This window comes from Coloeus monedula (assembly GCF_965178545.1).
Source record: "Coloeus monedula genome assembly, chromosome: 2".
In the NCBI taxonomy this organism is placed as follows: Eukaryota; Metazoa; Chordata; class Aves; order Passeriformes; family Corvidae; genus Coloeus; species Coloeus monedula.
In genome coordinates this window covers 18,272,598-18,286,505 of record NC_138782.1, presented here as the reverse complement: position 1 = coordinate 18,286,505, position 13,908 = coordinate 18,272,598, and the positions used below count along the sequence as shown (strand labels likewise).

The 13,908-nt window shown below is 38.8% G+C and overlaps 1 protein-coding gene across 1 annotated transcript in view; it reads left to right on the top strand.

Annotated features, from left to right (window-relative positions):
- FBXO11 (F-box protein 11) overlaps positions 1 to 13,908 on the top strand; it is a 68,932-nt gene that overhangs the window by 32,722 nt on the left and 22,302 nt on the right. Inside the window, exons 2-7 of the mRNA XM_082302954.1 lie at positions 2,248 to 2,375; positions 2,490 to 2,571; positions 8,278 to 8,422; positions 9,679 to 9,808; positions 10,816 to 10,899; positions 10,988 to 11,120. Of these exons, the coding sequence (XP_082159080.1) occupies positions 2,248 to 2,375; positions 2,490 to 2,571; positions 8,278 to 8,422; positions 9,679 to 9,808; positions 10,816 to 10,899; positions 10,988 to 11,120 (702 nt within the window). The remainder of the gene's footprint in view (positions 1 to 2,247; positions 2,376 to 2,489; positions 2,572 to 8,277; positions 8,423 to 9,678; positions 9,809 to 10,815; positions 10,900 to 10,987; positions 11,121 to 13,908) is intronic.

Below are 13,908 nucleotides of genomic sequence, written 5' to 3'. Positions count from 1 at the left end.
AGTCATCTTGTGTCTTCAATGCAAAATAGGGGAGCAGTGGGGGCTTGAGACACCATGCTTAACGTCCCCAGGTAGCTTCTGGGGTGTATTAGCAACAGTAATCATAGTCACTGTATCAAATCTAAAATAGAAACAAGGGCTGCAAAATCGAACCGTGCTGCAGCGTCTGAGTACATTTGGGTGTTTTGCTGTGGGGAGCCTTGGGACTGCTGGTGGTGCCTGAATTCTTCCTGGCAGGGCCTGCTTCACACCCACGGCTCCTTTTCTGTTCTGGTGTGCCAGGGAAGGCTGGGAATTCTCCTGTAGCAGCTTCTGTCTTCTGCCTACCTTGTTAAATTGAGAGGGTGTTTTCGATCAGAGATGCAAAGAAACGGGTAAATCCAAATGACTGAACCATGAGTGTGCACTGAGTCTGCTCTGAGGTCACTGACCTCCCACAGGCAGTGATGCCCACGCTGGGCCAGGCACACCTTCACAGGAAGATTCACTACAGTTCATCTATCAGTGTGTCCTTTAGGCTTTTTGCATAAATACTTAACCTTCCTAGGTAGTGAAGTGGTCACATGCAAGGTGTGCCTGGTTAGCAGTAGACAGGGAGTGTGAGCCAGCTTCTAGCTGAAGTTTCGGAGGTCGCTGTCTTTTAAAAAGCGGCGGGTCTTGATAGAAGTTTCACAGTTCACTTCTGTCCTTAAAAATCTGTGCTGTTGCTGCAAAAGCGTTGGAGGGTCTCCCCAGTCATGGGATCTTGTGGCTGTGCTGAGCTGCACTAGCTGCTGGGCTGGCTGAAGGCTGATCATGGAGGTACTTGCAGGTTAATTTTTAGGTGGATTAATGAGCTGATGAAGCTCTTCTCTATTGCTCTGAGGAGCCTGTGTGAACTTCATCTTCACACCAGGTTTTGTCCTCTATTTGGATGTTGTGGCAGTGTTGTGATCTCTAATGGTACATGGCAAGGTTGCAGTCTATAAATATCTGATAAGGAAGGGGAAAATAGTTTGGGGTTTTGGTTTTTTTTCTCACTGATGTAGCAGTTCAGGCTGCATGGTATGTATAATCTAATATAAGCACAATGTTTTGTAATTTATGTCAAAAAACCCCAAACCAGAAACCCTTAGGAAAATAACGAGATTAGGGTTTTGAAATGTGAGTGAGTCACTTCAGAATTGCATTGCTTTGTGTTTTAAACAGACTACTGTAGTATTATAAGAGTAGGGGAGTTTTATGGTGGGATATTGGGTTCTTTTTTGTGGATTTTTTTTTTTATTAGTCTCTTCAATCTAATATATTCAGGAAAACTGCTGGCTCTATGGCATTGCTTTTATGGCTATTACTTTCACATCACATTTTGCCTAGTTTAAGAAGAAAAAAGCAATTAAAATGAAAAGGAAATACAAAATTGTTTCCTCACAGTGAAGTATCTGCAGGAAGTGTACCTTTTACTTAAGTGGAGTTTGCTTTAATTTATTTTCTAGATGCTTTTTGTTCTGGCCTTTTTAAAATTCTTGCAGCTTTATAATGTAATGTTAGTTATAGGGCATGAGCAGTGAGTAATTATTTCTTGCTTGTTTCAAGTATGTTCCATAAATATATGAACAGGGAAAATTGAAACTGATGAATCAAAACCTTTAAAATTATACTCATGACACTTTCTGCACTTCTTTTTTAAAGGGCAGGGAGAAAATATGCTCTTACTTTTTCAAGTATAATTTAGGTAAAGAGACTGTACGTATTTAAAGCTACCTCCATTTTACAGAAGGTTTTGTGTGCTGGCTGGAGCTATTCCCAGAACGTTTGAGGAAAACTCAGTCTTGAGTTTTGTACTAAGTGCTATGTTTACTAAAGGATTTCTTGATAACATCTACTTAATAATTGACACTTCAGTGTTCCTCATTCTGCTGATAGTGTTAGGTGAAAAATATGAAGTAATGAGGTGATTGAATTAGCATAGTGAATTCATTGCTTGCATAAAACCAAAAACGTAGGTTTTTGGTTGCTTGGTTTTTCTTAAGCAGCTTTTGGTGTAGCTGCTGTGTCTGTATGGAGAAAGTACACATGAAGAAACTTAGATTCTCGTGGGTTTTTGTATGCTGTGTATGTTCTGACCTTTTTTTTAGTAGAAGTTCTCTGTTCTTCAGCACTTCCTCCCCACCCTTCTGACTATGTACTTACCTGAAAATTTCTGTAGCATTTTCCTGGTATAAAGCAGAACTACAATTCCAATTATCGAATTAATTTTTTTGTTTGCAGATGATGATGTACCTGCAGATATGGTTGCAGAAGAATCAGGTCCTGGTGCACAAAACAGTCCGTACCAACTTCGCAGAAAAACTCTTCTACCTAAAAGAACAGCTTGTCCTACAAAGAACAGTATGGAGGTAACTTCTTTGGTTTTAATTGTAAAGGAAATTTTACTGTTTCAGGAATATGAAACTAGTTAGTATTTTTCTTAAGTCTAATGACTGAACTAATTCTTATTTATTTCATTAAAGGGTGCCTCTACTTCAGCTACTGAAAACTTTGGTCACCGAGCAAAACGTGCTAGAGTATCTGGGAAATCCCAGGATTTATCAGGTAATAACTTTTTTACAAAAAAGGGAGCAAGGGAGAAGGAGTGGGGCCATTTTAACATTGCACGTTCTCCCTCACACATTGTCCCCAAACTGTTCTCCTGTGTGTTCTCCAACTAAGAAACACTTGTGGGGAAAACAAAAAAAAAGCAAAAACAACAAGCTTGTTCTGAACTTCAGATTCAGTAGCTTGATTTTAATCAGAATTTTTAGAATGTGATTCTTTGTTCTGGCTGCTTCACTGCAGGCATATTTTCGTTGTTTTTTATTCTCACAGTGCTGTGTAGTTGCATCTAAGCTACCATTAGGAGCAATAATACTGCAATGGTGCCTTATTGACTATTTCTCATATTGATGGCATTGTTTCATTGCATTTTTAGGGGTAGTTTGGGTATGTCATTATAGCACTTCATTGTGGAGAGAGGGGGAGACTGTGTGTTTGTAAATAAAAATACACATATACCTGCATACATAATATACATAGATTTTTGCACACATTTACAGTATATGTACATTGTATAATAAATAGACATCCAGTACATGTGCATATAACTACATTGTGTGTGTATTTTATTTGTGTGCACACACTTTGTGGATATATACAGGCACACACCCCCTGCTTTTTCTGTTCTGTGTCGTTTTTCAGTCTCTCTGCTTCTGTTCTTTTTTGTCTCCTGACACATTCATTAGTTCCAGGAGATCTGCTGTCAATTTTCCTGGAAAATCAACACCAGTGCTTACCAACTCCCCTTGATGGGGTTTCTCCTGCTTTTCTTGCTTTTGGTTTTTCTAGTCCACATCTTCCTTAATACTGTGAATTAAAACTGAGCAGCTGGCACAAGGCTTTGGGTCTGTTTTCATTGCTTCTGTTGAGGTCTGCTCTTTCTGGTTTCCTATCTTCTCCATAATGTAGTTTTTGTCTTTTGAGCTCTCTTTTTCCCCCTTTGTTTTATTCTCCCCCTCTTTGAGCAACTCTTAATTTCAGCAGCTGTTTAAGAACCATTTAACTTCAGATTTATATTCTTGAAATAGCCAGAACCAATTGGACATCAACCTATGTCATTTTGCATTGATTCCTTTCCTGATTTGCTCACTGGAGCCTTGTGCAGAGTTATCTTGTCACAGACTCTCTTTCTCTTGACAGTTACTAGTTTTTCTTCCATTTAATTCACTTTTTTTGCTGTCTTCTTCATTGTGCTTTTACTCTCTTCCTTGCTTTAGTGAAAGTCTGTAACTTTACAACAGGAATGACACTGATTTCCAGAGGAATTCTCTATGCTTTCACTGCACATTCCATTTCCTAGATTCTTGAGCTCATGTGGGGAAAGTACAGGGATTGTGGAGGCTTCTCCAGCATGGAATTAATGGAGGAACTGTTACCAGTGATTTTACAGTTTTACTTCTAAGACGATGTTCAAACCAGTTGCAGTGTAAGAAGGGCGTGTCATCCTCAAACCATTTTTTATTAATCTCTTTCCTAGTACAGGTGACGGTAATTTTTTATTCTTCCTGTTGAGTTTCTGAGAGATTCCTGTAGATTTGTACAAGTATTGATTGTGGTGAGATTTATTTTAGCCTGCAGCCCCATCACGTTTTTTGTTGGCATAGGTAATGAATGATAGCTGCTGTAACTGAGTTGTGAGCATGAGGCTTTCTGGATTGTCATGAGTGGTGACTGTGTATTGTCATTTGGGCTGTACAGTTGTTTATTTTAGAACTGTAGATGAAATGAAGGCATAGGACTAGAAATACAGGAAAATTTCTTGGTGGAAAACCATTCCTTGTTGTACACACTCTGAGTCAAGGAAGATTCAGCGAAGTTGAAAGGAGAAAGGCCAGTCAACTAGAGTTTCCAACTGGAGTGGAGCCAGGAGTTGGAAAAACATGTGTTTTAATACAGATTTCAGAGTTAGTTCTGCTGGGAGCGTTGCTGTTTTAAATTTCTCTTTTCACTGAACTATGCCTTTGCTGTACATACTGAGACTGGAGGTTACTCACTGATTGTTCTGTACACTAGGAACATGCATAGCTCATAGTTTACAGAACTTACTGACTTTTTAAATGGATCTTTTTCTTTTCCTATTGATTTCCTAAGATACTTTCCCAAGAACAATGCATGCTATGTTTCTGACGTATTTCTGCTTCTTAACAAGAAAAGATTTTTAGTAAATACCTCCTTAAGGAGCACACGCTATTTGTCTCCATGTCCTTCACTAAAATGGACAAAAAAGGCAACCATATAAGACATAATTTACAATTCTGGATTCTTGGGATGGCATTCTTGGTCTTTGTACAAAGAAGGGAATTCACTTTCAGGCAGCTTTCCCTGCTCTTTGTCTTGGTATTACTTTGCTAGTCCCTATCAGCTAAATGATCACAACTGAAACTGAATTAGCTTCATGCATATCCTGTGGAAACTGAATGACATAACTAGCTGTGCTTCTGACTTTCAGATGTGCAGTATATTAACACTTACTAAATCTTAAATAGTTCAACCGTCAGCTTACGTGAGGGCAAAGATAAAGATCGGTGATGACCTCTTGCACTTTGTTTTTATTCTTGCCTGGTTTTGATGCTTATTTGGAAAACTGGTTGGGTTTCTTTTAATATGAGTATGTATTTTGTACGTTACCTTCACTTCATCAATAGGCATGAAACTGTCAGGAGTAGGAGCGTGCAAATGCTTCTGATTTGGTGGTCAGACAAGCCTTTAGAACTGTTTTGGCTCATTTTTGTAAACTGAGAGAAAGAACACATTGATTGTATCCTTGCTTTGACACATTATCAAAAGATATCCAAGATGTGAAGTGTGGATTTATAGAACAAAAGCACGTAGGTCTCTCTTGGATACAGAGAAAAGTCTTCACATTAAGAAGCGAATTAGCTTTTTGAAATTATACTGGAGAACTTCACTTGGTAGTCGCTGTATCAGTGATTTGAGTGGAGAAATCTTTAATCAACCCCTGCTTAAATTGAGTGGAAGGGAAATTTAAATTAAATTGCTCACTTTTACAGGATTTTAGATAAAACTGAGTGAGCATAACAAACACCTGTAAGATCCTCATCTTCATTTTGAGAGCGGTGCCTGAGTTTCCAAGTAAATGCAACTTGAAAAATTGCAGGGGCGAGGGTGTTTATTGAGACTTTTTAATAATTTTTTTTTTTAATATTTTATTTTCAAGTGTTTTGATACTTTATCAAAGTTGGTCCTTGTCCCCTGCAGTAAGGAAACACAGCTGGATTTCAATTTTAGTTTTGAAGTAGAGCCTAGGGAGGAAAACAGGAGTATGAACTTTGGAGCAATGGGAAGGCATTACATTAGTGAGCTTCCCCCTTCAATAAAAAATTATTCAAGGTCCTAACAGAGGTAAAGGAAGAAAAAAACTTGCAGGTTATTTATAGAAGTAACTGCTTCAGTTGTATGCCTCAGGGATTTGTGTGTTAAAAGGAGAAGACAGGTCATGGAAAACTTGGGAGGATTTACTGTTTTGCATCTGCAATATAACATTTCAGCTTTTAGTAAAACAGTAGAAGTCTACATCTAACTGGAAAGCTACCAGAAAAAGATGAATTCAGAAGCAGTGTCCAATTATCCTGTGATGCATTTCAGGAGTAATTAGGACAGTAGAATGAACTGTTCCTGCCTGTTTGACACAGGGAAGACCCTTTATATCTCCACTGGAAAAGGATATTTTTAAAAGCCAGCATTGATAGTGCATGTAACATTTTTTTGATGATGCCCAGCCATGCTCCCCTTACAGGCTGCTGTTATGTTCTTCAGACTTCAGGCTCCCCAAGTGTCTCGAGCAGAAGGCCTTTCCAGACTACTTGCATTTCATAAGTTTTACCAACTTACTGGCTTCAGTCTGGCTCATAAGCCTTTGTTTTGTTTTTTCTTGAATAAAAATAATTTTGTAATCTGCTGTTAATAATGCTGTTGCAGAAGAGAAGTGTCTTGGCCAGCTTCTGGGCATTCATTCTTGCCTGCTTCCTTGTGATCCAAGCTAGCAATTCTGTAGCTTGCAATGAACTACAGCAAGGAGCTGCTAATAAAAAAATTCTGCGAGAGGATGGGATACTGTGGGAACAAATATCTGTGGGCATGTGGAATGATGGCACTTGGGCCTTTGGCACAGCATAGATTTTTGTTGGCTTGAAGTGGCACGTACCTATAGTTTATGGCTCTAATCTGTGATGCTGCTGTGAGCAGCTGTCAGCTGTGTAAATGCCCCTCTGGCATCTTAGAAGAAATTGGTATTCAGGTATCACTAAGAAGACATTCATACAAGGGCACAACAAGGAACATGTTCAGGGAAAGGTGCTGCAAACTCAGGAATATTTCACAATTTCTGCTACCTGGTCTGATCAGAGATGTAAGCATGACCCTGGAAAAACAGCTGTAATCACTTCTGTCGTAGTACACACGTTCTGGTGGTGTGGTCTGCAGACTCCAGTTTAGTATCTTTGTAAAGCCACAGTTCTGGTCCCTGCAGTTCCCGTCTTCTCCCTCTTACAGCTGGAAATAGCACATTGCTTTGTGCTGCCTTGCCCAGGGAAATCCTGGGGCAGTTTTAGTTTGTTGATATGTGAAGTCTCACATGGATATATTCTTCAGAATGTTATTCCTTCACATTTAGTAGGTCATCTTTCTTAAGGTCACTTTAGTAGGCTTCTTTTAGTAGCCAAAATGGCAATCCTATTGCTCGTTAGGCTCGTCTCTTCTAAGAAAAAATAATGTGAGGGGCATTACATGGATGTAATTGTGCTGTGAATTTAGCAGGCAGGAACTTTGAATGCCTTACATACAAATCCTCTAAACTTTGGAGGCTGCTTTGTGTGGTTGTGTCTTTAGAATCATAGGATCCTGAAGGCATTAACCAAGCAAGTGACCTTTGCAAGGAGAACTCGCTCGCTTTGAGGATTCATGCCCCAGGAGGGTCTGGTGAGAACACAAACTGCAGGCAGGGCTTTCCCAAAGGAGCTGTTGTTTGTGGAGTGTCCAAGTGCCCAAGAGCAGGCTTAACAAAGTGCACTCCTGTCTCCACACAGTGACATGGGAATACAACTTTCTCCAGCCTCTCTGAAGAAATACATCTGGCAAAACTAACACTTCTTTTGGTTTAGGTTTTTCATTTTAAAAGGAAGAACATAAATGGGAGTAAGTGGAAGGAGGAGATTTCGGAATGATTGCTGGCTGTTGGTTTCCTACATCCCAGATGTCCTCTTTCCCTAATGTGTTCATTGTGGGAGAACAAGGAAGTCTTCCTAGTAGTTTTTCCAGACAGTGACTATTTCTGATTAAATTCTTTTGTGTTTGAAAACATTTGCAGAGATTTTGGCGTTGGGACTGCATTATTATTATTGTATGGTTAATGTGGGTTAATTGAACCACAATTAAGCTAATAGCAGTGAGAAGCCAGCATATCTGGAACATGCACAGTAGCCTGCTTAACATCTGCACTTGTTGGCAGAATGGTTCCTCCCATGGAAAAGGTGAACTAGGAAGTTTGGAAAGAGGACTTGAAGTTTGTAACTTTTATTGGATTTTTTGCCTTTGGTTTTAGAAGAAACATGCTTTAAAAAAAGGCTGCCTTGAGATAATTGGCATTTTAAATGGGAGTCTTTCAAGTGACAAGTTGGTAGTCTTTTTCAGTCAGAATTTGAGCTCGCTAAATATGTCAATAACCTTGTATTGATTACCGTTTAATAGCAGCACCTGCAGAACAATATCTTCAGGAGAAGTTACCAGATGAAGTGGTTCTAAAGATCTTTTCCTACCTGCTGGAGCAGGATCTCTGTAGAGCAGCTTGTGTGTGTAAACGCTTCAGTGAGCTGGCTAATGATCCAATTTTGTGGTAAGTGAAAAGCTATTCCTCATTATCTTGAGAAATACTAGATGTGCTGCTCAAGATGCCAGTACAATAGAAAAATTGAAATGTTGGTTACAATTAGTTGAAGTAAAACTAGTTGTGTTTTATTAGGTCTGGTTTAGTTAAGCCTTATTTGTTACTTATGAATATCTATGTATTAAGGAGTAAAACTTGATTCTCTAGTAGTGTAGATAACTAGTTAAACAATGCCTGCTTTTAATAAATCAGTTCCTTTGGTTGCCATTCCTTCTTCCCCCTTTAACCTTTTCTAGGCTACTATGAGGATTGTGTTACTTCACGCAGAAGTAGAAGTTAGATGCAAGCTTCACGTTAGATGCAAGCTTTGTCTAGTGTTACTTAAATGGGTTTTTTTGTTTGGTTTGAGTTTTTTGTTTTGTTTAATAGTTGGATACTTGGGCTGTTTTCCCCCATGTGAATCTGCTCTAGCCCGGGTTATTGAGAGTTTGAATAAATGGGATCTAAATTTGTAATTTTTTTCTAAGGGGAAAAAAAACCCCCAGCATGTTTCTTAAGCTGTTTTGTTTTAAAAGTAAAAATTTAGACTAAAAGAAAAATAATAAAATAACATCACAGAACTACCCCTTTTTTCCTGTCCTAAAGACAGCTTTGTGGATACCTTGTCAGATGAACCACAGCCTCTGATTCAGTGGCGTCCTGTAAGTCTGGGCTTAATATCAGCAGGCTCAGACACTGCAATTATTTGCATTCTGGCACTAATGAAAAGAATCCAACTGCTGTGTGCCGTTTTCTTCTTTTTAAACCACTGTAATTTGTTCACTGATGAACTCTTTTTTGGAATACAGTGCATCACTTGTTCTCAGTGAATGCATTTTTCAGTCTTTTTTTGGCAAGGTGAGGAAGAGGTGGTGGCACACTTGGTCTTAAGTTTTGTTATACTTGTGCTACTAGCTTTTGTAAGTGTTAAAGCAACGCTGTAGTTAATGCACAGTTGGATTCACAAATAGTGTAACTTAAGTTTCTTCATAAAAAATGCATGTTGAGAGCCTTTTCTCTTGGATTGTAAAACAAAAATTTTTGTCAGAAAAACACAAAAGTCAGTACAACATAAAAATTGGTTTTAAGTGGTAGGTACTGATCTTGGTCGTATTCACTGTCACTGACTGGCAAATTCTGTTAGGAAAAACCCCAAGTTTTAGCCTTTGGTTTTATATTAAAATGGAAGCGTAATCAGAAACACATTCATTTTGTCTTCTGCTCAGGAAAAGATTGTATATGGAAGTATTTGAGTACACTCGTCCAATGATGCATCCTGAACCTGGTAAATTTTATCAGATTAATCCAGAAGAATATGAACATCCAAATCCCTGGAAAGAAAGCTTCCAGCAGCTGGTAACAGTTATATTCATTTATATTCAAATTTATAGGTATTTATAAAAGTAAAAACACCAACTTCTGAAATGTGGATGACAATAGTAATTATCTTGGGTTTAGACTTTAAGATCCTTGTGGTTGTTATGCAGCAGGGGGAATTCAGAAGTTATTTCCCATTTTAAGGCACACTTTAGAGAGATACCACATGGTACAGTGGAGTCCTTGAGTATCCAGCTCTTCTATGCTGGGTTTTGCATCACAGAAATTTTGTGTAAGAGACTGTCATGGTCTGACACTCACAACTTGAAAGATGTTGTTGTCATATCTTACTAAACCAGTGTGTGTGCTGGTTATCAGATTTGTGTGCATCTTCCTCTGGTGAACCAAACATATATTGATAATATCACTTGGGCTAAACAGTGATTTACAGCTGGCCTGACTGGAGGTAAACAAGTCTTCTTTAAGGAACGTGATTGCACCTCTAATCCAAAATTTCAAAGGTATTGAAGGAACAGCCAGGCATGATATTAGGTAAACATAAGTAAGAGAAATAAACATTGAGGTGAGTGTATCACACAATGCCGTGTGTTGGTGGTTAATGAATTTCTGAAGTGAATTGAGGACAAATGCTTGACTTGGCTTCTTTATTTAGTATTCAATCACAAGTGAAGGTGTGGAATTCTCTTTTCCTCACCATATAAACACAGTTTTTGTGGCAAGCTGCTGGAAAACCAAGAGATGGAAGTAAGGACGGGTAAATGAAGCTTTTCGGTCAGTTTCGAGGCTTCTGCCTGTGTAAGTAGTTGGTCTCTTGGCTTAGTTGATCACTTCCTTAGGCTCAGACATTTTTTGGTGTTGTCATTTCAAATTGTGTGCCTACAGTGGGAGGTCAGTATATGATCCTTACTTCTCGGACGAACTGTTTCAGCAAATTGCTTGTTAATTAGGGAATTAGTAGATCTCCTGTCAGTGCATTCAGGCCCACCTGTCTGCAAGCTTATCACAAACTCTTTTCCTTGTTTCAGTACAAAGGAGCACATGTAAAGCCAGGTTTTGCTGAACACTTCTACAGTAATCCTGCAAGATACAAAGGAAGAGAAAATATGTTGGTATGTTTCTAAAGCAGTTCTTTAAAATGTTTATATATCTATATAAATGGAAATGGACATTACTCTAAATTTGTCCCTTTTCTTCTAGTATTATGATACCATTGAGGATGCTCTTGGTGGAGTTCAAGAAGCTCATTTTGACGGACTTATCTTTGTTCACTCTGGCATATATACTGATGAATGGATATATATAGAATCTCCAATCACCATGATTGGTGCAGGTATGTAAACTGGGAGCATCACTGTCTCAAGCTTGTGTTAATTACCACCTTAATTACCATGATACTCTGGTGTGTTAAATATCCAGTATAAATGCCCATCTTTCTTCATCTGCCTAGCAAATAAGTGTTTCTTGTACAAGTGTCACTAACTCAAAAGTAGCTCATGCTTCAGAGTTAAGTACCGTTGTCTGCTTGCTAGTTCCCAGAATAACTTAATTTATTTTTTTATTTCATGAGGAGAAAAAAAATGGAATTTGTTAGAAAGCTTACTCAGTTCAGGACTGCAGTTGAAGTTTTTACATTTATATATATATAAAATATATATATATAAAACCCATCTCCAGAGAAGAAACCAGCAGTGGGAACAAGCCCAAATTAGTATCTGTCCCATTTTCTTCAGCATCATAATTCCATCTTGAGGAAGGAAATGAGAGCATCCAGCAGAAAGATTCTGAGACTGGAGCTTCTTTCTCTATTCTCTGCCAACTGTTCCTCTGAACAGAAACCTTTATGGTGAAGGAAATAAGACTTGGAGAATAGGAAGGGATTAGGAAGTTAATATAATATACCAGGCTACAAACAGTGGAACTTGTGAAGCTCCTTGCTTTTCCTGTCATTAGTTAGGAGCATGCTAATTCCCGGTAGCATGATAACTGGTGGGAATTCAGGCTGCATTACTGTCTGGTAGAGATTTTGGTTAAGGGATCTCAGACCTCTTGTTCCTGTGGTGACCCGGAAGTGAATTACCTGCTGTTTGTGTTTTCTGAGAAGCTCTCTCTCTGGGTTGGATGGGTTTACTGGGTTGTAGGTTTTATTGAGAGTGGTGGGTTTGGGTTTTTTTGTTTGTTTTGGTGGGTGTGTTTTGTATGTGTATTTTCTTTGTTTTGCAGAGTCCCTCTTTTTGGGTATTTATCTGTTCTCCATACCAACTGTTTTGTTCTTGAGTGAGGCTGTTCTGGCACTTCTTGCCTGGGTTTTGCAGCCTTGGCAGGGAGAATGGTTTTGAGCAATGCAGTCAGATTGTTCCAGTGTTACTCTCAAACTTGTCCCCACAGATCTGCAAGATGTGGCTGTGTTAGTATGTGAGTTTGTCAGTTTGTGACTACGTTTCTGGAGCTAACATTCTGAACATACCCACTTACAGTGCTTTGGTTTGTGTTGTGGAGAGCTTTTGGAGCACAAACTGGATTCCTTTTGGATGAGACTAATTTAAGAGACATATTCCTGGAATACTCTTACTGCCCTTCTGTAGCCAGTGTGTGTTCAGTCAGAGGGACCTGCTGAGGACTAGTCCTAAGTCAGTCTCTTCTCCCCTTGCTGTCCTGCAGTGTGTGCTGGGAATGGCTCATCCTCAGCACTGTTTCCCTCTGTGGTACCACTCCTGTGTTAGGCTGCAGTGCTTGCTAATGGAGATGTGGCCACAGACAAATAACCCCTGGCTTCTGTTTCACAGAGAGGATGAAGAGTCATATTCATGAAGTGCTTCAAATACAGAGAAAATGTATTTTACTGTTTATTTTACAGTGCAGTGTATTAACTGCACTGTCCTAAGATATAAAATTTCTCAATCGCTTCATGACACTTGAAATGATATCTTTGATATCTGGGTAAACTTCTGCATGTTCTGTCTCCTTTTAAGTTTTGAAAAGCCATCTGCTTTCCCTTCCTCTGGAATTAACCTAAGTTATTCAGAAAAACAGTCATCTTAAGTACAGTCCTTTAAAAGCCAGGGATCTTCATTGTGTATTTTTGTAACTGAATAGCTGTCTTGGGGAACAAAACCTCCAAGAGGAATCCAGAAATGCTAGATGTATTTATATTTCAGTTTTTGGCACTGCTGATTTCACTTCCTCAGACTTTCTCCACTGAATGGTGAGTGACATTGTAGAGAGAGTCAATTTTCATTTGACTGGAAAAGAAAACAAATTAAAGTGAACCGCTAAGCCTTGGAGAACTACCTCTTCTCTGCTCAGTCTGGCATGCTTTTCAGAATGGTGGGATTAAGGCAGCACCAAATCTCTCTGCATTTCTACTCAAATTGCTTTAATAGTTTCTTCTTCTGGCTTCAGCAGAAGCACAACACAGTTGTTAGAAAGGCAGCTTAACATACCTTGAGCTTTGCAAGAAGCTTCTGCTTTCACGTAAGCAAAATGTGCTTACAGAATAATGCCTGGTATTCTGAGTTTGTTGTTCTGTTTAATTTTGGGGTTATTTCTTCTCTTAAATATGTGTGAAGGTTCAGTTGGTTCAGAAGGAAGGCTTTGGAAGTATTTGTGACATATCTGAATTGACAAGAAAGAAGCAAGAGGAGAGGTTCTGTAAGGAAATGGTTGTATCTGGTTCGGCAGACAGAAATACCTTTGAATTTCTTAAAAGAATTATGTTTTCCAGGGTTGGAAAGGGGGGTGTGTTTGCTGCAGGAATAGGAGCCTTCCATGGAGTGCTCATCTCACTCAAGACACAAAATCTCCCAACTGGCTAAGTTTCAGCAGTTGTACAGACGTGTCCTGATCTGAGAATCTTCACTGAATGTGTATTTTCAGAGCTACAGCTTTCATTTTTTCCCTTTATTTTCCACTTGACTTAAATAATGTGCAAGTAAGTGAAAAGGGATTATCAACAGATTCTTCAGTCAAGGGAAAAGAAATCAGTAAAACCAGTAAAAATTTTTGTTGTTATTGTAAGGGTGGAAGAATCTGAAATGGTAAGGAAACTATCATAATTGGATTATTTTTTTACTTTAGAGTGCAAGAGTACTTTCACATGCCTGAGCTCTTCTTCAAATACC